General features: G+C 41.8%; 1 protein-coding gene across 4 annotated transcripts in view; it reads right to left on the bottom strand.

The window, feature by feature from the left end:
* Nucleotides 1–1,236: 1,236 nt before the first annotated feature.
* The window catches only part of fam20b (FAM20B glycosaminoglycan xylosylkinase), a 44,029-nt gene continuing 20,186 nt past the window's right edge, over nucleotides 1,237–25,079 (bottom strand). For all 4 annotated transcript variants that reach the window (XM_085450002.1, XM_085450005.1, XM_085450003.1 and 1 more), the window contains 4 exons: nucleotides 9,153–9,324; nucleotides 5,735–5,926; nucleotides 2,827–2,886; nucleotides 1,237–2,741 (listed from right to left, as the gene is read on the bottom strand). In XM_085450002.1, coding sequence (XP_085306128.1) covers nucleotides 2,510–2,741; nucleotides 2,827–2,886; nucleotides 5,735–5,926; nucleotides 9,153–9,324 — 656 coding nt within the window. In that variant the 3' untranslated portion in view covers nucleotides 1,237–2,509. The remainder of the gene's footprint in view (nucleotides 2,742–2,826; nucleotides 2,887–5,734; nucleotides 5,927–9,152; nucleotides 9,325–25,079) is intronic.

Below are 25,079 nucleotides of genomic sequence, written 5' to 3'. Positions count from 1 at the left end.
TTGCAGCTTTATCTTCATCTCCTACACATTTGGGTTTTGATATTCCTGTAATAGGTGTTGGGACTTCTGAAATGTTTGTGACATTCAGTGCCAAGTTTGCACTGAGAATCTATAAAATTACTAGATTATCCTAGGGGGACATCTAGTGTCAGCTGTCATGAGTAATAGGACTATTTATTGTACATTTGTTCACATTACCTTCACTGTAGGCACAGGTGACGCAACAAGCAGGAGAATAACTAAGCAGATGAGAGAAGTGAAAATTTAGGCTGCCTCGGGAAACTTGAGCTGCTCCTGTGTTAGAGCACGCTCTGCATCTCTGACATGACATGACCTGGCATGCCCCAACATGATAAACATTGTGGTTTTCATGAAGTTTCAATGTTTTGGTATATGTCCCAAGTAAAACACCTGCTTAGCATAAACGAAACAGGTGTCCTATATCATCTGACTTGTTGCACACACAAACACGGAAGATGCTGGATGTGACAGCAAGATGAGAAGGCAGCTGACGGTGAACACCTGCCTGTGGGAAAGGGGGGGACCTGCCACATGGTTTCACAATGAAGCGTCCGCCCTTGTGGGTACAGAAAGCACAACAAAACCAGACCAATCAAGGGTTTAAGACGACGCACTTGTAGACATTGTACCACCACTGCCAGGACTAACAAAGATGAGGTAAATGTCAAGTGATAACTATAAGTAACAGTGGTGAAAGATGATCTGTAACAGAAGCATATGTGCACATGGGGAAATCCATAACCAAAAGAACTGCGGCGGCACGAATCAGATTCAGAGGGATGAGGGCTTTTTTTCTTTTTTGGACAAGCTGGGTATTTCGAGTTCAGCTCTCAGAAGAATAAGAAAAGCTCATGAAGAGCAGTGCGATCATCAGAAGCCTACACACATCCTTTTACATCCCCCACCCTGGAACATTTCTTCTGAAAGAAAAAGCAAACAGAGATTAAATGCTTTCTTGCGTGTATATAAGGTGAAAAGTTGAAAGCAAAAACACAAGTCAGACATATCACCTGCTCTTGAAGTCTTGACGGCATCGGAGGATCACAGAATAAAGGGGGATGGATAGTACTCACTTCTCACAGATGTGCTAACCACAACTGAAAATACCCCCCCACACACACTTTAATCATTAAAATACCCCCCTCTCTCCCCTCGATGTGTGCAAACTGCACTTGCTCTATAAAACCCAATATCTATTAAAATCTAAGGTCACCATAAGTGAAACCAGCCTTTAATCAAAGCTATGGCACAAAAATCAGACAGCGTGACACAAACTGTTTTTTTTTTTTGACTAATATGGAACTGCTGCATTAAATTTGAACTACATTTAGGACATGAGAGGTGATTCAAATTTGAACAATTCAAAACAATCGTTTACAGAAAGTGAGACGAGGCAACACGAAAAACAAAACTAGTTATAATAAACTGAATGTTGGTGTGTTCCAGATATGACCTGTGACATATTTCAGGTCAAATCTGACTAAAAAAAAATATCCAAACTAGTAAGACTAAAGTGAAAGTCCCTTCCACACATCTGACCACAGGATTTGAACTTTCAAGTACTGAACACAGAGAAGAAAGTTTGCCTGAGAGAAATCGGAATTAAATAGACAATAGTTTATTGTTAAAGATGAACGAACACACACACACACACACACACACCTGACCTCTGCATCATGATCCTTCGAGTCGGGCAAGTCAGTAGCTTTCTTATTTGTGACACAATGTGGCAGTTATTCATCTACACACACGCGTACCCCCGGACACAAACACACAGCTTTAACATCATTTAATTTATAATCCACAAATTTATATTCTTTTGTCTCATAATTCTACATCACTAGTTACTTTAGTTATGTACACAGAATTGAGTCAGTTCTCTATTTCTTCGAGTTATTTTTCAATTCGAGGAAAGGGAGAAAAACAAATCAGCTCAAAAAAATATTTTTTTTACATTTCCTGTCATTTCTACAGAAAAACATTTTCAGTTTCCTGGACTGTAAACTCCAAGCTGCTTGAACCAACAACAACTCACAACAGGCTCAATTTAACATTCCCTCCTCCTTTCTCGAATATGTTCATCTCCATCCTTTCTCCTTAGCCGACTGTCAAGGAGAAGCGTGACCAGGAGAGAGGATTTGGCACAAGGCATGAGTGTCATCTAAACCAGTAGTAATAGAAGAAGCGGTCCTTACAGCAGATCACATCCTGTAGTGCACAACAGTCCTGAGAGAAAGTTTAAATGGTTAACGGTGACGCAGTTTCAACTCTTTGAATCCCATGATTTTGCACCTTTTAGAGAATCACTCGAGTGCAAGTGTTCAGCATTACAAAGAAGGGAAACGGGGGGAGAAACATTTATTCCACCCTGTCATTTTGCTGTCCCTTCTTTAAACACCAGAGCTGATCTGTTTGGTCACTCGTCTCCCTCCAGGTCCAGGCTGGAAAGTCTTGGCTTTTTTCCCCTCCCTTTCTCCTTTCCTTCCTTTTAAGGATGTGGTAGGTTCATTCGGTCCTCTATTAGGGTGTTATCAGGGCCCTGTGCCTCCATGCACTGCTTTATGGTTTCTATAACTCCAGATAGACGCCTATCCAGGGCTGCAAGGTGTGGTTCAGCTAGGACTGGGTGAATGGGATCAAATGCCAGAGCCTGTCGCATGGCTGAGCTCAGAGCTCCACTTCGCAGCAGGTTTAATCTATTCCATGTGGACACACGAACCCTACCGAGAAAGGGAGAGACACTACAGTAGAAAAAAAACATAACCTGGTAAACAGGAAATTGTATTTGGGAATTCTCCGACTTACATGCAGCACTGGTAGAGTGGTGCAAGAATGCTTCGCTCGTCCAGAGCTGGGTTCCCGAAGCTGCACGAGGACATAAAAGAAAAATTACGAAAGATTTAAAAAAAAAAACCCAGCATAAAGCACTTGAAACACACACACACACACACACACACGCACACACCTCGACTGAATTTGCTAGAATAGCAGTTTCCCTGTTTCTGAAGAGCTCCTGAGGAGTTATTAGATTCTCGGACAATCTAAAACCCGTAAAGCTTTCCAAACTAGAGTCTGGATCTGAGTCCAGCCATGTCCAAAACTAGCATGACCTTCAACAAACAGGAGCTGTATATTTTATATCTTTACATACAGTTAAATCATGTATTACAAGATCTAACTGTATCCCATTGTGAAAACTCTCCTGGCAATGTAGCTAAATGCATTTATTCCTATTCACACGACTTTTAAGACTGAGAGTGTCAGGCTCTTAAGCCCTTTTCTAATTAAATTTGATTGTAATACATACAGTAACGCAGTAATGTGAAAATAAATATACACAGTTTTTTCAGTTCCAAGGTTTTATGTACCAGGACATAATAAACAAAATCATCTGGTCTTTAAAAAGTTCTAAAATTAAATAAACTCAGATGAACAACAACACTTGACATATTACACTGTGTCATCATTTATGCAACAAAAACTAGGGCAGAATGCAGAAGAAGTGTGTGTCTTATTGAATTAAGAGAAATTATGAGGGCAAGCAGGTATGGAGCATTTAGGTGTGTGATGCCAAGGAGGAAAGACATCAAGAATGATTTTAGGAGAAATTGTTGCTTCCTGACAATCTGGCAAAGGTTTAAGGCCATCTGCAAACAATTTGAAACCCATCATTCTGCATTGAGAAAGATTCATAAGTGGGAAATGTAATTTTTCATTTCAAGTTTATTTATATATCTCCAGTTTGCCACAGCATTTGTCGTGAGGGATTTTACACTGTGAGGTAAAGATGCTACAGTATAAGAGAAAAACCTCAAAAAGGAAAAACTCCACTTTAACAGGAAGAAACCTCCAGCAGAACCAGGCTCAGGGAGAAGCTACCATCTGCTGCAACTGGTTGCGGCCGATCATTGGAAAGAAAAAAAAGATCACAGGGAACTAGGACAAAATACTAAACAAAATATGTGTTTCAGAAACAGGGGTGGGCGTCGCAGCAAACTGCAAACAACACAAGTGTTACATCTCATAATCTACAGGCCTCAATTAGTGTGTTACATGTAAATGTAACTTAATGAGATATTTACCCATAATGCACAAAACCACGTTTGTTGAAAATCAAGCATAGCATATGAGAACAAACACCTCATAGCAACTGACAGCACAGTGTTGGAGGGGTAATGACAGGAAATGGGGAACTAGCAGTAACTGGTATACAAAGGAGTTCATGCTTGACTCAAAGTATTGTAGAGTCAAAGGTGAAGCCATCCGTCCAACAGCTAACGCTTGGCCTAAACTGGGTCATGCAACACAACGAGCAGAACAGCAGCAACTCTACAACACAATGGCCGAAAATTCAAAGAATCAGAGTGTTGCAGTAACCAAAAAATCCAGACCTCTAACTGAAAGGCCAGTTGGGCTTAAATGAATGCATTTAAACCTCAATAAACTCAGTCAATGTGGTAAGCGAGTGGGCTCAAATTCCTGCATGATGAGGTGAGAGGCTGATAAAGTCATACAGAAAACTACTTGCCGCTAGAAGTGGTTCTACCAGCTAATGAATGATGGCATGCACAGAGTTTTTTAAACATGGTTTCTGGACTTTAGCTTAGCTTTTGTGAAATAATTAAATAAATAAATAGATAAATAAATAAATGAATGAATGAATAAATGAAAAAATAAATGGCACGCGGTAATATGCCATGTGTTGTTGAAAGAAGGTGTAGTTTGTTTTGATCATGTTGGTAAGAACTAAAATGAATTCCACACTTAGCCTTACCAATGCTAGTCAGCTATATGACAGAGAGCAAGAATCCATTGCTTCCAGCTTAATCTGAAAGAGTTCTAATAAAAATCCAAGAATTGGGCCATTATTGGCCTGCAAAGAGTACCAGCTGCAGGGTATTTTCACTGCATAGAAAATATAGATTATACTCTTCATTAAAAAAAGGAAAGACAAGAAATTACTCAGCACTTCTATTGGTATACATTATTCCCAGTAAAAGGTTTGTTTCTTACCACACTTAACCTCATCCTGCCAATACTGAAAAATGCTGCTTAGAAATTTTCCACTGCTGGGTTTTGATCAGCAAAAACAAAAATAACTTCAAAGACGGGTTAACATCTCAAAGTCCTCACTTCATGGAAGTGGGTGTTCTTCATGAGTCAGTTATAAAGTAGCTTCAATAGTGATAAGTGAATTCTTGTAATAAAAAAAGAAATAAAATAAAAGACGAGCACCGGAAAATGTAAAAAAAAAAACAACAAAAAAAAAACAACAACCTGAAAATGAAAATATAATTATTAGTCTGAAAAATCAGAATCAGAATCAGAATACTTTATTGATCCCTGGGGGAAATTATTTTTTGTTACAGTGCTCCATTTTAAACCAACAAATATTCAGACTATTGTTATGAACAGAGTGCAGAATTTTCCAGTAAGTCCGTGACACTGATTTATTTCAAAAGTTATTGTTTCTGACAGAATTAGCTGCAATTTTACACAAGATTTCTGGTTAAACTTGCAGTTTTTCTTTACTGGATGGACAGTATTCCCACTTAAGTTTGGAAATGGTTAAGTAATTAAAGCCAGTAAGAAAAAGTAAACATTCATCTGAGGAGGGAAAGTCCCATTTTGGATTCCCGTTTTCATGAAGAGCACCCCCCCTCCCCCCACCTAACTATCAAAAACAAAAAAAACCACGAAACCCACAGCTCACCTCTTGGCGTTGTCAAGAAGGATAAGCATGCTGGCACCTCCATCGTCCTGGAAACTTTCGTAGTGATGACGATCAGCATTTCCAATAAGGTAATCAAAAATCGCCGTGTCAATAACATCTAGCAGCCTTGGCCCTGCATCATATGGGGGCATCTTCTTCACTGCCTCACAGTAGCTCTCGTCATACTCCCACCTGAAAAATAAACACACGTTCAAATCGTCTGAAGTAAGATTTTCGCACATCACCATATTGTCAAACAGGGAGCGTGCATAACCACGCCCCTCACACAGGAAAAGAAAAGAAAAACCACTTCAGGTCATTTCAGGGTTTTAGAAAGCCAGAATTATTAAAAAGTAAAAAGATCCTAAAAATAAGACCAGGTTGCTTCTCTTACTGCTGTTAATTTGCTCACTAATACAGCATCGCAGCGCCAGACGTTCTCTGGTAAAGTGAAACATTTAACAACACTTACACTTAAGAAAATGCACGTGTCAAAGTGTAGAGTTAATTTGCTGAAATGCAATCAAACTTCTGGTATTGATGGCAACACAATCCCTTATTTTCAGTGGCCTTCACACAATATTTTGAGACCAGTGAGAATAGAATAGAATAGAATAGAATAATCCTTTAATTGTCCCACAAGGGGAAATTTGGTTGTAACAGCAGCCAAAAAGACACATATACAAACAAAGTACACAGGACACGGAACAGAAACATACACAACTTTTCTTACATATTTACATTAAGGACAATGGTTACAAGTGACCTATCATAATGAAAGCCAACTCCCTTGTTTTGGTTCCCTTTGGTCAATGACTCTCAAAATGTGGGGATGCCCCCATGAGTGGAGCAAAAACGACTCATGGGGGCACAGATGACCATGGTGGGAAAAAAGGAGAGTGAAACCAAACTTTATAATTTCCTTCAATATACGAGTCATGTGTTGTTACTGGCATGTGGAACTTTATTTCACTAAAAGTTCCACATGCCAAAAGTTCCACATCCAAGTTGGATCCTCTTTTATTGTTAATAATTGACAAAAAAGGACAGTGCAATCTATTTTGTTTCATGGTAAGATACAGTAGTTGAAGTGGAGAGATTTCTAGCAAGTCTGTAGCACTGATTTAATTTTCAGGTTAATGTTTCCATCAGAATTTGTTGCAAATTTCATACAACTGCAAGTTAAACTGAAAAACTGAAAACGGTTCCCCACTTCAATCTGGAAAACCCCACTGGTGTGGAATAAAGCTGCTGCAGGTGGGACATGAGTGACCACTGGGTGGAAAAACTGACAACTGACAACAAACTGACAAACTAAGTCAAATGAATATGATTTTTCTTTTGAAAGTGCAACTAAACAGTTTTCAAATGTAATCATTCTGAACTTTACATCACTAGAACTCAACTAGCATTTTTTATTTTTGGGGGATAATGATAAAATGTGGTTGGGATCCAATGGATGGCATGCCAGAAGAAGTTTGAGGACCATTCTTCCCATTTGACATCGCATTGTCAATATTACAGTAATAGAATAAACTGAGATAAACTGAAACAGGAGGAATAATGGGTCTAACTTGAATTTAGTAATAAAACACAGACACAGTGCAGTGTAAAATTCTTGAGTGAACCCTCATTTCTTTTTACTTGAATTTGAAAAGGCTACAAACTACAAGCTGAACGACTGTTGTGTCCACGCTGCACAGAAGACAACTTAGAATATCAAACTGGTTCTTTGCTATTTTTAGGCACTTTGTTGCTAGCAGCCTGTCATGTCTTTCCGAGCAGACATATACAATCATATTTTAATCCACCACGCAATACTCTCTGGAATGTGTCTGTCTGGCAAAAGCTATGCAAAAATAATCATCTTGAAAGAGAACAGAGCAAATAGCATCAAACGTCCAAAGAATAGCTTTCAATGTCCTTCAAGAAGCCTGGAGAACTATTCATGAAGACTGCTTAAAGAAACTGACTTTCAAGGTCATTAGAACTGTACAAATTGTGTGTGTGTGTGTTTGTGCGCACGCACAAAAGCTCAAGACTTTTGCACATGAGTATAAGGCTGCTAAGTGTGAAGAACAGATCACATAGCTACTCTTCTGATCCAGCTGTATGGTGATCTAACGGCAGGATGACACTGATCAGTTGTGTTTAGCATCATAATTAGCTTGCTGATGTAATCTTCTCTGACTGTAAAAATCCTGTGTGCTGTATTTAGAGTTAATAAACATTTATGAGCAATAAGAATACTTACTTATCAACTAGTCTAATTTTCCCCTACAGTTCTCCATACAGAGGTTCAAAAATACCAAGTGCTTTCATTGCCAGTTGAAGCTTGTTCACTCATTTTTTCACACCAGATTAAGTACACCAAAGCTCTGGAGTTGAGCTTGTTTTTGGTATCATTTTGCTGGGTGAAGGGCCAAAAAGAGATAAGCAAAATGTGAAGGAGGCCATCATTAGGTTGAAAAGGTAAAATAAATTTCTGTCTATTCTAGAGCAAAAATGTGCAAGTTTACAAACAATGATCATAAACAAGTGATTAATGAAAGCACTGCTCACCAACACCAAAAAGCCTTAGAAAACACAGAAAACAACTAAAATGTACAACTGCAGAATTTTTTCCTTTTGTTAAGAAAACCCCCCAGTCAAGAACACTCTCGAGGAGGCAGGCGTATCATTGTTAAAATCTTCACTCAAGAGATGCTTTCATGAATGGAAACACCGAGGGTTTACGAGAAAGTGTAAACAACTCTACATTTTGCCAGCACAGCTCTGAAAAAAAAAAAAAAAAAAAAATTATATATATATACATATATATATATATATATATAACATTTTAAAAACAATCTTTGGATAGATGAAACCAAGTTTAACTTGTAACGGATTCCTGTTCGAAAAATTGGAAGATAAAAGTATGGAGAAGGAAAAGAACAGCTCATGATACAAAACTATCACATCATCTGTCGAACATGGTGGAGGCATGTGATGGTATGGGCATGCGTGACCCCTAGTGTTAATTGATGATGTGACTGCTGAGAGCAATAGCAGGATGCATTTGGAAGTGTGCAAAGCTATACTCTGCCCAGAGTCAGCTAATTGTTCCAAAACTAGTTAAATAACACGTCCCAGGACAAACAAATAATGACGCAAACATACTGGAAAAGCAGAATCAAAGAAATTTGATATTCCTCAATGGCCAAATCTGTCACCTGATTTCATGCAACACATCATGCTTTTTAGTAACTGAAGACATAATTTAAGGCAGATAGACTCACAAACAAGCAGCAACTGAACATTTTACTATTTAATATGTTGGCAGCAACAACAACATCAAAACACAAGAATGAATTCAAGTCAGAGGATTTCCCCTAACTGTAAAAACCGCTGCTTTTTGGGACTCACGCTTGACACCCACCTTGCCAGTTTCCCCTCTCTGTATGTGCGTCCCCAAGGGTGTCTGTGTTTCTGCAGTGGCCAGACATCTGGCAGCCAAAGGGTTAATGACCCCTCCATGATTTCCCCCTCTGCACATGCTGGCTCACTCTCCCGACAGTAGTAACACTTCCCATAGAAACATGTATTATTGCCTGGGGACACAGGGAAAAAAATTAAACTGATAAAAACAAATCAGCTTGGCATCAGTGACACAAGAGATGCAAACAAAGAGGTAAAAACTAGCACAATGGTGGAAGGAGGGTGGGTGGGGGACAAAATGCTTAGGTTAATTGGGTTAGTTCTTATGAAGTGTGAGCACGCACACACACAGATTAATCAAACAACCTTATCCTGTGCTTTCAGATACAAAGACCTCAGTGACATTTGACAAAGCAGTTTTGCTTAGGGCCAAACCATCAAAACATCCCTGAAACTGCAGCGCTAGCACCTTCAGGCACTAAAATAAACCATGAACAAGTGAAACAGGGTTTCGCTGCTAAGATCTCATACAGATCATGACCCTAAAGTTCCAAATACAACGATGAGACCAAACACTTTCTGTTTTTACTGGAAAAAGATGCGCTGAAGTGCAGTCTCACCTTGAATTCAGCAGTTATAACAAAAGTATTGCTTTAGAATTTTTAAAATTAACTGGATAGACAAACATTATTTTTATATAAAGATTGTTTTTATTATTTGGAGAAAAAAATCCATTGCAGTCAGTGTCTATCTTAAGTCTAAAACCCATGGACATCAACAAATGCTGTTTCTCATGCCTTGAGATGCTCAGTGAAGTTTTTACTGCAGCTTCCTTCAGATGCTGCTGGTTGTTGGTCTCTCTGGATTTGTCTTCATCAACTGAAAAGCATGCACTATTGGGGTGGTATCAAGTGACTAATCTGACCATTGCACATGATCCCGTTTCTTTTTCATAAACTGTTGGGTTGCTCTGTTTAGTTTTGTAGCATTTATCTGGATCTGAGCAGAGAGTATAAACCTGTATACTTCAAATGTCATCTTACTGCTTCTATCACCATCCTCATGAAGAAAGATTTGTTGTCTGGATCCATACATGCAAACATGCGTGCTCTTTCTGTAACATTGCTATGTTTGACGATACTTTCAATTATTTGAAGATTTACCTGAAGGCAGAGAGATCCACAAACAAGCAGATAGATCTTTTCAGATGTTTTCTGGCCAAGTTTAATCTGATCTGTCCTTCTTTTTATTGAGTATCAAAGGAGATTTTTCTTAACCAAGGAAATCATGTCCTTATCCGCTTCAATTGTCTTCTGTGGTTTTCGAGCCTTTCGGTAGTTGCTAGCTGGCTAGTACATTCATTCTTTTTAAGAACATAGGAATGGCCAAATCAACAATCAGTTAACATTTTTTGATATCTTCATGATAGCAGAAATTTCGTTGGGCTGCAGACAATCCCAGAAAGAAAGATACCAAATGCCAATTCAACAACAACTACTAGAATCAACTCCAGACCTTTTATCAGTCACATTTGTAGTAAATCTCACATGGCCATGAAACGTTTTTTCAGTCAACGGTCCAATTACTTTTAAGCCTCTGAAAATGGGGACCTGAGCAGTTAATGCAGTACTTTGTTAACTGCTTGAATTAAAGTAAAAAAAATAAATAAAAAAAAATCACATCTTGTTATCTCTTTCTGATCCTGGTCCTGCCGGAGGTTTCTTCCTGTTAAAAAGGAGGGTTTTTTCCCCTACTGTCGAACCTCTGTTTTCTTTGTATTATTGGTGGGTCTTTACCTTACAAAATACAGGCAACAGTTGTTGTGACTTGGCACTATATAAATAAAAATGAAAATTGAATATATCATGAATGTAAACATAGGAAGCCTGCAAGCCAGAAAAGGCTTACTACCTCAACCCACTGGATGGCTCTGCATAATGAAAAAAACTAACAGAAGAAACATCATGTTACCACCAAGGAGGTGTACTGATGTCTTTCTTTGTGATGACAGTATACTGAATGAATGTAGAAAGAAAATTACAGGCATGTTCTGTAAAATCTCTTAACCTGTTCTTACCCATTTTATAAACAGACAATTCAATAAATGTATATGATTTTTTCAGTACCAAAACAAACAAACAAAATGTGTTGTTCTTTTTCTAACTTCGCTCGGTATTTCACTATGGGAATCGCCTCGGCGTGACCAACTACGGAAGCTCCAATGACACCACGTCTGTCTATGACAGACCTGTCGAGCCGTGCTCAGGGCTCCGCCCCCTCATCCCCTCCTCCTAACTCATTCTCGCTTTCTTCCCATGAGAAACTACTTTGAGCTCCCTCATCGCATCCAGGCTAACTTGATTAGCTGCTTAACAGTTCTCAGGCGTCCCGTGTAGGAGTACGTTGCCGAACGCAGTTTTTCCGGTTCCAGTTTGGATCGTGCTGAGTAAGTCCTTCAAAAGAAGTGTACTTAGAGTTGCACTGTGGAACAGCAACCGCGTCAGGCGAGCTGTCCCAACGGTTCCTGGTTTCAGGTAGCGAGGTAGCCGACGTTGTGTGACTCGGGCTAATGCGTTACGGCGAGCTGTTCGTTCAGTGTCCGGCTAGCATTAACTTGTTAGCAGGCCACGAACCACATTAGCGTCTCACTAGCATTAGCTTGTTGGTCGACCTAGGGTTCGGTTAGCATTAAGTTACTAACGGAAAAAAGTTGCATTTGAAGTTGCACCCCCGGTGGACAGCAATTTGTACGAGGTCTGCAAATGGGCTGCTGCCAAGCTAGGCATCCCATGGCCAGCCGCCCAGGATTCCGAAGGGGCAGAACGCGACATGTATGACGGCAAAAGGCTCCCACCAGCCTTGCCACCACCGAAGCAGCTTCTGCCAGCAGTCCCGGCCTGCATGAAAGAAATGAGTCGCTATTGGTCAAGCCCTTTTAAAAACAAGCTTCCGACCAAGGGCTGCTCTAAGCTTGAGATCCAGGGGATGGGTGAACTGGGGCTGACCGAACCCCCAGCAGTGGAGCCTTCAGTGGCGTATCACCTTCACCCTAACCGCAGGGCAATCTCAGCTTCTTCTAGCATTTCATTGCCCAATAAGATAGATCGCCTCAGGGCATCTATTTATCAAAGGATGTACAAATATGCTGCCAGTCAGTATGCTTGCTTAATGCAGTCACACTGCTATCAGCATATCAGGCAGAAATTCTGGAAGACATGGGCCGTCAGCTTGACTCGGGTTCCCCGAACCCAGCCCTCTGGGATGAAATCTGCGTGGTTAATGATCTCATTCGCAGTCCAAGGGTGTGGCCGTGTTATGGGCCTTGCAGTCTCGGGTGAGAGAGCCTTGTGGCTAAACCTGTCAGGCCTAGGTGATGCTCAGAAGGCTGAGGTCATGGATGCAGCTTATGACCCAACCAAGGGTCTCTTTGGCCCAGCCCTGGAGAGAATGAGAGAAACAAGCACTCGCAGAAAGCAGGAGGGAGAAGCATTCAACCTCTGCTTACCCAGAAAACCTAACTCTCAGCCCCAGCAGGTGCCAAGAGCTGGCTTTGCAGCAACAGCTGTGAGAGGGAGACAGAGTGGGGTCAGAATGCAGAGAGGAGCAGGAGACCAGCAGGGTGCCCACCAGGCCAAGGTAGAGAACCAAAGACTTTGGGGCAAGCATTCCTTTGCAGCAGCTGCTGCAAAGAACAAGCCGTCACACCCCGGAGAGGGGAAAAAGCAGCGGTCAGCCTAGCACATCTGCAACATTCTGTGTCACCCCTCTCTTCTCCCCCAAAGAGAAGGAAGGTGTTAGAAGGGGTAACCAAATCACTCCAAGGTTCAGGGTCTCCGGAAGTTTCCAGTTCACCAGGAGCACCCTCTCAGTCTCCTCCTCCAGTTCAGGAAGGACAGACTTGTGGACAAATGGCGCAGCGTCACCAAGCACTCCTAAGCACTCTGTCTGTGTTACCAAGCACTGCCCAGAGTCACCAGACACTTCACTGTGGTTTGGGGGTAACAAAAGAAATAAAACGCGCATTTCTGCAGCCAGGCAGTTTGCCAAGGGCAGAATGTTCCCCCAGTTTCAAAATAAAAACAAAAGGAAATCACTGCCATTTGTCTTTGTTCCCAGAGGGGGGAGCTCACGCTCTTCCCGAGGGGGAGAGCCCCAACTCCTTCCGGGAAACAGGGGTGACGTCACGCTTCCGCATCTTCAGAGGCCCGCTCGCGGCGCGGCTGGAGCGGTGGCACGCATGCGTGGTTCATCCCTGGGTCTTGTCAACCATTTCCCATGTAACAGACTACAGTTTGCGGTAAAACCACCGAGATTCAGCGGAGTGTTAGCTTCTGTGGCCAGTGGCGATTCAGCAAATGTGCTGGAGGAGGAAACAGGCGATCAGAGCGGTTCCGAGTGAAGAAGCTCAGCAGGGCTTTTACTTACACTATTTCCTCATCCCGAAAAAGGACGGAACGTCGCTCCGTCCTATTCTGGATCTGCGTGTGTTAAACAAGCATTTGAGAAAGTACATGTTGGGTTTAGATTTTATTATTGTCATTTGTATTAGGAAACATTTAACCATATATGCTTAGAGGTGTATAATCAATTGTGTAGTGATAAGTTGTGTGATCTTTAACAGGCTACAGAGGCTTGGTGTGTATTCCACACTGGAATGCACCCCTGCATCTTGGGGGCATGGGAAAAGTTTGCATCTTGTCTTATTGTTTTATGGTAGGATTAACGTAGCTACGTCTGTTCTAGTCTAAGTGCTTTTCTGTTTAGATGAACTGCTGGACTTCCTCACCGGGGGGGTCTAGTCTACCCTCTTCCTGACCAAGGATGTTATATGACCCTTTGATCAGCAGTAACACACACACACACACACACACACACACACACACACACACACACACACACACACAGTATTCTTTGTTCACATGTATACCTATGTAAGATGTTATATGTTAATGACCCTATGCATAGTCATGTAACCACAATAAAAGGAGTGCTGTGGGGAAACCTGGCTGAGAGTCATTAATTGGTCCTTAGGTCGCTGGTTCGACTCCGGCTCGAAGGACCAATTAATGATAGGTTTGTAGCATAAACCTATTATGGAACGTTAAGGACAATCTGCTACACAGCAAAAAGCAAGACTCAAGGCACCAAAGTTCTCTGGTTACTCATGCATGAGGGAGACCTGGCTGGAGCCAAGCGTCGTTCCACCACTTGACCTCTGTCAGACTCTCAGCCAGGTTTCCCCACAGCACTCCTTTTATTGTGGTTACATGACTATGCATAGGGTCATTAACATATAACATCTTACATAGGTATACATGTGAACAAAGAATACTGTGTGTGTGTGTGTGTGTTACTGCTGATCAAAGGGTCATATAACATCCTTGGTCAGGAAGAGGGTAGACTAGACCCCCCCGGTGAGGAAGTCCAGCAGTTCATCTAAACAGAAAAGCACTTAGACTAGAACAGACATAGCTACGTTAATCCTACCATAAAACAATAAGACAAGATGCAAACTTTTCCCATGCCCCCAAGATGCAGGGGTGCATTCCAGTGTGGAATACACACCAAGCCTCTGTAGCCTGTTAAAGATCACACAACTTATCACTACACAATTGATTATACACCTCTAAGCATATATGGTTAAATGTTTCCTAATACAAATGACAATAATAAAATCTAAACCCAACAGTACACATTCAGAATGCTCACACACAAGACGCATAGTCGCTCAACTCACACAGGCGATTGGTTTGTTACAATCGACCTATCAGACGCATATTTCCACATCGCCATTTATCCTCCACACAGGAAATATCTCAGGTTCACTTATCAGAGCGTAGCGTACGAGTTTTAAACTATCCCATTCGGGCTATCCTTAGCCCCAAGGGTGTTCAGCAAATGTGTGGAGGCAGCGCTGTCTCCGTTAAGGAACAGCGGCATCAGAATATTCTCTTACACAGACGATTATCTAATATGCTCACGATCGCGCGATCAAAGACTCCGAGGTGGTAGTGAATCACCTCACGGAGCTTGGGTTCACAATCAACCTGGAAAAGAGCCACTTGGAACCCGCACAGTTTACAGAGTATCTGGGGCTCAGAATAGACTCCATCTCTTATCGTATCGCACTTTCAGAGCAGAGGATCGCATCCTTCACTCACTGTCTTTCCCGTTTTCAGCTGGGGAAAGTCGTGCAGTTCCGACTCTGTCTCCGCCTCCTTGGCCTCATGGCCTTGGTGATATCGGTGGTACATTTGGGGCTTCTTATGATGAGAGATTTTCAGCGATGGGTCGCTTCTCTGCAGCTGCGCCCTCGAGAACATCTCAGTCGTGGTGTAAAAATAACGCAGCCGTGTATCGCGGCTCTCCGGCCTTGGAGGAGCCCGACAGCTCTCGCTGCGGGGTACCTCTCGGGGCAGTATCATCCAGGGTGACGCTGACCACAGATGCACCCCTGCCAGGTTGGGGTGCAACTATGACGGGCAGAGCAGTGAATGGCGTTTGGTCACAGAGACTCGCTCTGAATCACATAAATGTGCTGGAGCTCCGTGCGGTGCTCCTAGCCTTACGGCATTTTCTGCCGTATCTCCGGGGACAACATATTTTAGTGAAAACAGACAACTCCACTGTAGTTGCTTATATCAACCGCCAGGGAGGCACCCATTCCCAGCAGCTACACAGGTTAGCCAGGGAAATAATTGTGTGGAGCAGCACTCGGCTGCCAGGAATTCTGAACAGGGGGGCGGACCTCCTGTCCAGAGGAAATCCACTGTTCGGAGAATGGAGGCTTCACGCACAGGTGGTGGAGCAGATTTGGCAGAGATACGGCCGGGCTGCCGTAGATCTCTTCGCCTCGCGAGAAAACACACAGTGCCCTCTGTTTTTCTCCCTGTCAGACGCAGATGCGCCACTGGGCGTGGATGCACTGGCCCATCCATGGCCAAAAACTCTGCTGTATGCTTTCCCTCCCCTCAGCCCGATCTCCCCAACACTGATCAGAGTGAGGGATCAGGGGCTGGAGATATACCATCCACATCCAGACCAGGTTGCTCTCTGGGCCTGGCCTGTGAAAGGTGGAATTTGAAGGCAGCAGGCATGCCTCTGAAGGTTATTGAAACCATTCAGAATGCCAGAGCCTCCTCCACTCGTTCCATTTACAGCAGTAAATGGCGTGTTTTTGAAGAGTGGTACCATGAAAAGCAGATTATCCCTTTTCAGTGTTCAGTGGTGGAGCTGTTGTGATTTCTTCAAGACTTGCTGGACAAAAGAAGAGCTTTTTCCACCATAAAGGTCTATTTAGCAGCCATTTCAGCCTGCCACGTGGGGTTTGGTGATAAACCTGCCGGTCAGCACCCCCTTGTATGTCGCTTCATGAGAGGGGCGCGTCAAACGCTTCCAGTTTCTAGACTACTGGTGCCTTTATGGGATCTGTCAGTCGTTTTAGATGCCCTCTCCCACCACCCCTTTGAGCCTATTGGGGCAGTGGGGTTGAAGTTTCTCTCTCTTAAAACCACTCTGCTGTTGGCTCTAACCACAGCCAAGCGAGTTAGTGAATTACAGGCTCTGTCTATTCACCCCTCTTGTCTACAGCTGGCCCCGGGACTCACTAAAGCACGCCTGAGGCCTAACCCAGCCTTTGTCCCTAAAGTGCTGGAAACGTCATACAGGTGCTCTACAGTAGAGCTCCTAGCTTTTCACCCCCCTCCATTCTCTTCAGAGAGGGAGCAGAGGCTGAACACTTTGTGCCTTGGGGACTTATGTCAACTTATGTTGACAGAACAGCTGGATTCAGGAAGTCGGATCAGCTGTTTGTTTCCTGGGCCTCCCCTCACAAGGGCAGGCCCGTATCATGCCAGCTCATTGGATCGTAGAGGCCATAGCTCTGGCTTATAGCTGTAAGGGCTCGCAGGCCCCCCCGGGACTCCGAGCTCACTCCACTAGGGGTGTGGCCACATCCTGGGCTTTGTTCAGAGGTGTATCAGTCCAGGATATTTGTGCGGCAGCAAGCTGGGCTATGCCGCACACGTTTGTCCGGTTTTATCGGCTGGATGTTTCACAATCATCCATGGCTCCGGTAGTGCTGGATTCTGGGGCCTCAGGTTCAACCTGAGATCCTGGAGTAGTACTGGAGAGTAGCTTCGGGAGCTGGCCATATCTCCCATAGTGAAACACCGAGCGGAGTTAGAAAAAGAACGTTGGGTTACTTAACGTAATCCCTGGTTCTTTGATAACGGAGTGAGGAGTTTCACCAACACTTCCCTCCTTGCTTAGGCACGGAAAGAAATCTGCTTGGAATGAGTTAGGAGGAGCTGGTCGGCCGTGTTAGAATGTGGGGGTAGAGCCCTGAGCACGGCTCGACAGGTCTATCATAGACAGACGTGGTGTCGTTGGAGCTTCCGTAGTTGGTCACACCGAGGCGATTCCCATAGTGAAACACCTCACTCTGTTATCAAAGAACCAGGGATGGGGGTCCGCTAGGGGGCGCGTTATGGAGTAGACGCGCAAACCACGAGGTCCCGTTTATCTGTTAAATTACTTTATGGTTCACCTATTGTGGCCCAATTCAGAGATTTCTTAAGCTCTATTAAGAAAGTCAGCATTGTTTTAGCTGTTGTTCTTTCCGTCTTTTTGCCTTATCTCGAAGTGAAATGCCTCCTAAGCAGTCTGCTAAAGGAGCGCAGGCTAGCTGCTCAGAGACCGCTAGCAAAACTACCGTTGACCCAGCGACACTGCTAGCTTTCCGCGACATTGTCAAAGAAGTGATTCAAGAGGAAAATGACAACCTACGGGACGAAATTAAACGAGCCATTTCGTCCATCCAAACCACTCTTGACGAATGTACTGAGAAGTTGGGCGAACACGAAGAAGGCTCGAATAATCTGGACAAGCGGCTAGAAGTTATGGAGACATGTTTCACAGATCTGAGTAACCAATACAAGAAGTTGCTGCTGAAAACGGACGACTTGGAGAATCGGGGAAGACGATGCAACTTGCGTACTTAGGAGTGCCGGAGGGAGCCGAATAAGGAAATCCCACTAAGTTTGTTGCTGATCTGTTGCACGTTGTACTGGGTGGTCCCGGCGGTTTGGAGCAGGCTCCGATCCTGGACAGAGCTCACCGGGCGGCGGTTGCGCTGCCCACGGAGGGAGGGCGACCGCGGCCGTTCATTGTTCGCATTCATTACTACCAGGAGAAGGAGCGGATACAGCGCTTAGCCAGACAGAAAGGCCGGCTGGAGTTTCAAGGGAAGCAGATCTTCATCTTTCCTGACTACAGCGCCGACCTGGCCAGACGCCGGGCTGCTTTCAGCGAGGTGAAGGGACTACTACGGAAAAAAGACGGAGTTCGCTACGGTCTTCTTTATCCTGCCCGGCTTCGGATCTCGTTTAATGGAGAAACACAGGTATTTGACTCTCCTAAAGCAGTGAAAGATTTCATTGACTCCAAGTTTGAGTCATCTCCCGAATGACATTTCATAAGAACCACCGGGACTTTCATACCATCGTGACTATATTTTTGTCAATCAATAAACGGACGATCTCTGGTTTAGCTTAGTTTCATGTTCAATGTTCATTTAGAAATCTCAGATGTTGGTGAGTTTGCCCTTGTTTCCTGGGAGGTTAACTATATTCCAGTACTTGTCACTTAAAAGGGACTCCGGGGTCAGCTTTGATGAGAAGTGAAACAGGTCCGTTTTTTGGTTACGGGTAAATGTGACGTGGGAGTTTTTCTCTTTCCTTCTCTTAATTATTTTACTCTATTATGTTGGACTTTGTGACTTTCTAATTTGAATATATTTTGGACTACATGTGTGATTCATAGTTCAGATGCTTCTGCTCATGTGGGGCTGTGGTTATGAATAAGGTGAATGGGACCTCTTAATAGAAGCAGGGGAGCTTTGGGAAATTGGTGTGTGTCGTTTGGGGACAACACTGAACACGGGGAGGTGGGTGGGAGGGATTTACCTACTTTTTCTTTTTTTTCTTTTGTTTTTTTTTTTTCTTTTTTGTTGTATATTATTTGCTCAGATTATTGTTAACAACGACGTTTCAGTGTGCACCCATGATAGGATTGGTATTTGTGTTTGGAACCGCCTTTTTCATCATGTACTTATATGGTGATGACTTCTGTTGATGACACTTCAACTGCTGTGAGTAATGGCTGCCATGTTAACTTTATTAGTTGGAATGTGAAGGGATTGAACCACCCAGTGAAACGAAATAAGGTACTCTCTCATCTTCTTTATCTTAAAGTACATGTAGCGTTTCTTCAAGAAACACACCTTAAGAATACAGATCATGCCAGATTAAGACAAAATTGGGTTGGACAAATTTTTCATTCCAAATTCAATGGTAAAGCCAGAGGTGCAGCAATTTTGATTAATAAGAATACTCCGTTTATAGTCTCTCACACAATAGCTGACCCAAATGGTCGCTATGTAGTTGTGACAGGGTCCCTGTTTAATACTTCACTTATTTTGGCAAACGTATATGCTCCGAATTGGAATGACTCAACTTTTTTCAATGACTTTCTTAATTCCCTTCCACAGATCAATACACACCAATTGATCCTTGGAGGGGACATGAATACTGTTATGGATCCAGTACTAGATCGCTCCTCAGATAAAAGACTTCAACTCCCTAAATCCTCATTAGTGTTACAGTCATATTTACAAACCTATGGGGCTGTTGATGCGTGGCGATTTCTCTACCCCTCCACTAAACAATATTCCTTTTTTTCTGCAGTGCATCAAATGTATTCTCGTATAGTCTACTTTTTTGTTGACAAAAAATTGCTTCCCAATATCAAGACTTGTAAATACAATAGCATAGTAATATCTGATCACAGTCCACTTGTTTTGGAACTCGGCTTCCCGGATGAACCCTTTGTGTACTCCTGGAGACACAATCCTCTTTCTTTGTCAGATAAGGAGTTTGTGGAATATCTTTCCAAACAAACTGATATCTTTATAAGAACAAACATTACGCCTGGCATGGCCTATAGTACGGTTTGGGAAAGCTTAAAAGCATTCTTACGGGGCCATATTATATCATACTGTTCATATACTAGAAAACAGAAACAGAAACGTCTTTCTGAATTGATACACCTTATTTCGCAATTGGATGAGCAACACTCTACAACCCCCTCTCCAGATTTGTATAAACAAAGACTAACGTTACAAACTGAATTTAATTTAATCTCAACCCAGCAGTCAGAGTCTATGATTCTTAAATCTAGAGGAAGATGGTATGAGCACGGAGAAAAAGCATCTAAAATTTTAGCACATCAGCTTCGTAAATCAGAAGCAACTCGTATAATCCCTGAAATTAGGACTGAATCTGGACATGTCACCACTACACCACAAAAAATAAATGAGAGTTTCAAAATATTCTATTCCAGTCTCTATGATTCTGAATCTTTAAACACGCCTGGACTGTTTGAGGCTTTTTTTGATGGAATGACAGTTCCGACTTTAACCTCGGCATTCAGAGACCAATTGGAGGAGCAAATTACAGTGGAAGAAATTAAATTGGCAATTAGCTCAATGCAGAATGGCAAATCCCCGGGTCCGGATGGGTATCCGGTTGAATTTTTCAAGACCTTTAAAGACAGTTTATCACCTTTATTACGAGACATGCTCATTGAGTCATTGGTTTCAAAATGTCTTCCCCTAACGCTTCGACAAGCGACCATCTCACTCCTATTGAAGCCAAATAAGGATCCATTAGAGTGTTCATCATATCGTCCTATATCACTCTTAAATGTAGATTTAAAAATACTGTCAAAAACACTTGCTCTCAGGCTAGAGCAATATCTACCATTGTTAATTTCTCCAGATCAGACAGGTTTCGTGAAGGGTAGGCATGGTTTTTTCAACCTGCGCAGGTTTTTAAACATATTACACACCAAGTCAACTACAACCCCTGAAATTGCCTTATTACTTGATGCTGAGAAGGCATTTGACCGGGTGGAGTGGGATTATCTGTTTTATACTCTACATAAATTTGGATTTGGCCCTAATTTCATTTCATGGATTCAGTTACTTTACTCCTCACCTATGGCACGTGTTAGAACAAATTCGTTATTCTCTTCTTATTTCCCACTTCTCCGTGGTACGAGACAAGGTTGTCCCTTATCCCCTCTTCTTTTTGCATTATCAATTGAACCACTGGCGATTAAACTGCGAGCTGACAGTTGCATTAAGGGCATCTTCAGAGGTGACCAGGAGCACAAAATATCCTTATATGCTGACGACCTCCTGCTGTATATATGTCAGAGCCTTTATGCTCTCTTCCCCGTGCTCTCGCCATTTTTGAATGTTTTGGTAATATTTCAGGTTACAAGTTGAACCTGCATAAAAGTGAACTTCTCTGTGTCAACTCTATAGCCAGAAAGATTTCATTTTCAGATTTTCAATTTAACGTTAAATCAGGGTATGTGACCTATCTGGGGGTTAAGGTTACCCACTCATACAAAGATCTTTATGAAAGAAACTTTGTCCTGCTGCTTAAAAATACTGAGACAGATCTTCAGAGATGGAACAATTTACCACTGTCATTAATTGGCCGCATCAATTCTATCAAAATGAACATACTACCCAAGTTCCTTTATTTATTTCAATGTATCCCATGCTACTTACCCAATAAGTATTTTATAACACTGCATAAGCATATCTCTGCATTTATTTGGAATGGCAAAAGTCCACGAATTCGTAAAGATTTCATGCAGAGGACTAGGCCAATGGGTGGATTAGCCTTGCCAAACTTTCAGTCTTATTATTGGGCAGCAAATATTCGTAATATGCTGTACTGGATGAGTAATGTTACTACAGAGACTCCAGCTTGGCTCCAAATTGAGTCATCCAATTGTGGCAAAATTTGCCTATCAGCTTTGTTGAGTTCAGCTCTCCCATTAGAACTATACACCTATAAACGTAACCCTTTGTTGTATGACTCGCTCAGAATCTGGGTGCAATGTAGGAAAAGGTTGGGGTTACACTTAATGTCAATTAAAGCACCTATCTGCTCAAATCATATGTTCCCACCTTCCATGATGGATTCTGCCTTTAAAATATGGAAAAGTAATGGCCTTAGAAATATCAAAGACCTTTTTGTAGATGGGATTTTTGCCTCATTCACGCAGCTCCTGAAGCAGTTTAATGTTCCTCGGCAACATTTTTTCCGCTATTTACAAGTTCGTCACTTTGTAAAGAGTCGATTTCCTTCATTTCCGGAACTACCTGAGGAAACTTCTTTGGATAAAATTATTAATATAAACGTTCATGAGAGAGGGGCGACTAAAGAAATCTATGCTATACTATTAGATCTTCAATCTCCTTCTCTCTTCATCCTTAAAGCACAGTGGAAGAAAGACCTTGGGATGACTATAACAGATGAGCTCTGGCAATCTGTGCCAGGCATGGGCTCCTTCAATTCAAGGTCCTACACCGATTACATATCTCCAAGGAAAAGTTAGCCAAGTTCTATCCAGGAGCTGACCCTCTGTGTAACAGATGTAAAGCAGAAACAGGTTTGCTCCTTCATACCTTTTGGACATGCCCCAATCTTCATAACTATTGGGTGTCTATATTTAACACTTTGTCAGAGATGTATAACGTTAAATATGATCCTTCTGCTCTAACGGCTATCTTTGGGGTGATACCTCAAGACATCACTTTGCCAAAATGCTATTCAAATTCTATTGCCTTTGCTTCACTTATCGCAAAACGCCTTATATTTTTAAGATGGAAGCAGGAAGCTCCTCCCACACATGAACAGTGGCTTGCGGAGCTCATGAGGTTTTTACATTTAGAAAAGATGAGATATACACTGGCAGGTTCAACCACCAAATTTCTTAAGGCATGGCAGCCATTCCTGATGTACATGGAAACATTTAAAATGACCACCTTATCGTGACCGGATGCCATATCTCTATATCACTATCATAGTTAACTGTACACTGAATGTCCCTTATACATTTTATTTTTATATTTGTTTGTTGTTGTTTGTTTGTTGTTTGTTGTTTTGTGGGGGTTTCTTTGGTTTGTTTGTTTTTTCCTTCTCTATTTCTGTTATCTTATGGGGTATTGTAAATACTGAACAGCAAACTACTGTATGTTCAATGTTTTGTTGTTAACATGCTGCTGTGACTGAAAATAAAATTTATTAAAAAAATAATAATAATAAAATAAAAAAAAAAGAACCAGGGATTACGTTAAGTAACCCAACATTTTTCCAGTTACTTTGTAATGATTTTACTAGTCCAGTCCACTTGATCTAGAGCAGTGGTCCCCAACCCCCAGGCCACAGACCAGTACCAGGCCGCAAGCGTTGAGGCTCTGCCGTGGGTACTGGTACTGTTTTTATTTTGTTGCATTTATCCGCGACACCTTAAAGGCCGGTCCGTGAAAATATTGTTGGGGCATGTTTATAATTGTGGGACTCTGCAGAAAATGCTAGACACAGGCTGTCAGTAGTCTACAAACCACTGTTAGGTAGTTCTTAGGAAAAGTGAAAGAAATGACAGTGAACTGCATAGAACATGCATTCCCACAGCACGCACAGACAGATTCATAAATAGATAACCACTTGAACTTTATTCTGTGGTTAGTGGCATACTTTTCTTAATCATTTCAAAACCCTAATTTACACTCAAATGAAATACAGGGAATCCATTTTCACTTTTAAAAAACATACTGATTAATTTCTGCTGGGTATCTAACAGGCAAATCATAAAATAAATTTCTGCAGAAATTCAAAGAGATACCAATAAGACTGCAGAGCACTTTAAAATAGTCATTTCAGTCTACCAAAGCGGTAAAGCTGTTGGTCTTAGAGTCTGGTATTAGTAAGTTCTGAATATTTAAAATATTATTTAAACTACCATTGAAAGTAGATTAAGGGGGCTTACAAGCAACCTATAAGCTAGTGTCTTATCCTCCTGACCCAAAGCTGATCTTGCGTTACAGCACAGAAAATCTACAGTTTACACAGGTTTACCAAAACTGGACAGAAGATTGCCCGAAGATTAAGATTGCCATGTTGCCTGATCTGATTTGTGCTGCAATTTTGGATGGTGGAGGTGTTAAAAAAGATGAAATTTAAAACAAAACAAAACATAGACAAACTTACATGCTACCCAAGTATGCTACCATAAGATAACGAGGCATGTCACAAAACTCAAATAATCTTAAACTGGCTGCTTCAACATGATATTGAGTTCACTGTACTTGGCTTCCACAGGCATCAGATCTCAATCCAATAGTGCACCTTTGGGATGTGGCAGAACGAGAGATTTGCACCGGTAAAAGTCAGCAGAAACTGTGTGATACTGAGGAATGTTTTGAACACCTGGTTGAATCTATCTCATAAAGATTTGAGGCAGTCCTAAAGGCAAACAGGGAGTCCAACCTAGTGCTAGCTAATTGCTGGTGAGTTTATATGTGACTCTAGATTCTGAGTGAAAGCAATTTACACAATTTACATGTTCTAATGTCACTTTTACATGGCAAGTTACAAAACTCACAAGGAAAAAAAATCCCTTATTTTTCTTGCTTTAAAATAGATTAAGATAAATTAATAAAGCTGTATTCTTCATGCTGGATGTGTGAATCAGTATCAAAGAGAATTACACTTATCTGCAAGGTCACATTAAGCTTTTCTTTTTCTACTATTGTAAAACTAAATGGAACAAATTAAAACTCCCAAAAGCAAAAACTTATAAATGCATATAATTTTTTTAAAAAAAAATCTAAATTTATTTATAAATGCCCACCTGTGTAGCAGTAATGCCATGACTGTTTCATCAACTTGATACAAAGTTCACACTATCCATACGGTATTTCATTCCACAAGCACAACATAAAAACTGAGTTAATATGTTCAAAGGTCCAATTTTATCTCCATTTATGTCAAGGTCTGAGCTAACA

Source organism: Copadichromis virginalis, linkage group LG23 (assembly GCF_057382275.1).
Source record: "Copadichromis virginalis isolate Kocher_CV1m ecotype Utaka linkage group LG23, C_Virginalis_male_GT1.1, whole genome shotgun sequence".
Lineage (NCBI taxonomy): Eukaryota > Metazoa > Chordata > Actinopteri > Cichliformes > Cichlidae > Copadichromis > Copadichromis virginalis.
The sequence above is the reverse complement of the archived record's forward strand: the minus strand, read 5'-3'. Positions and strand labels throughout refer to the sequence as shown.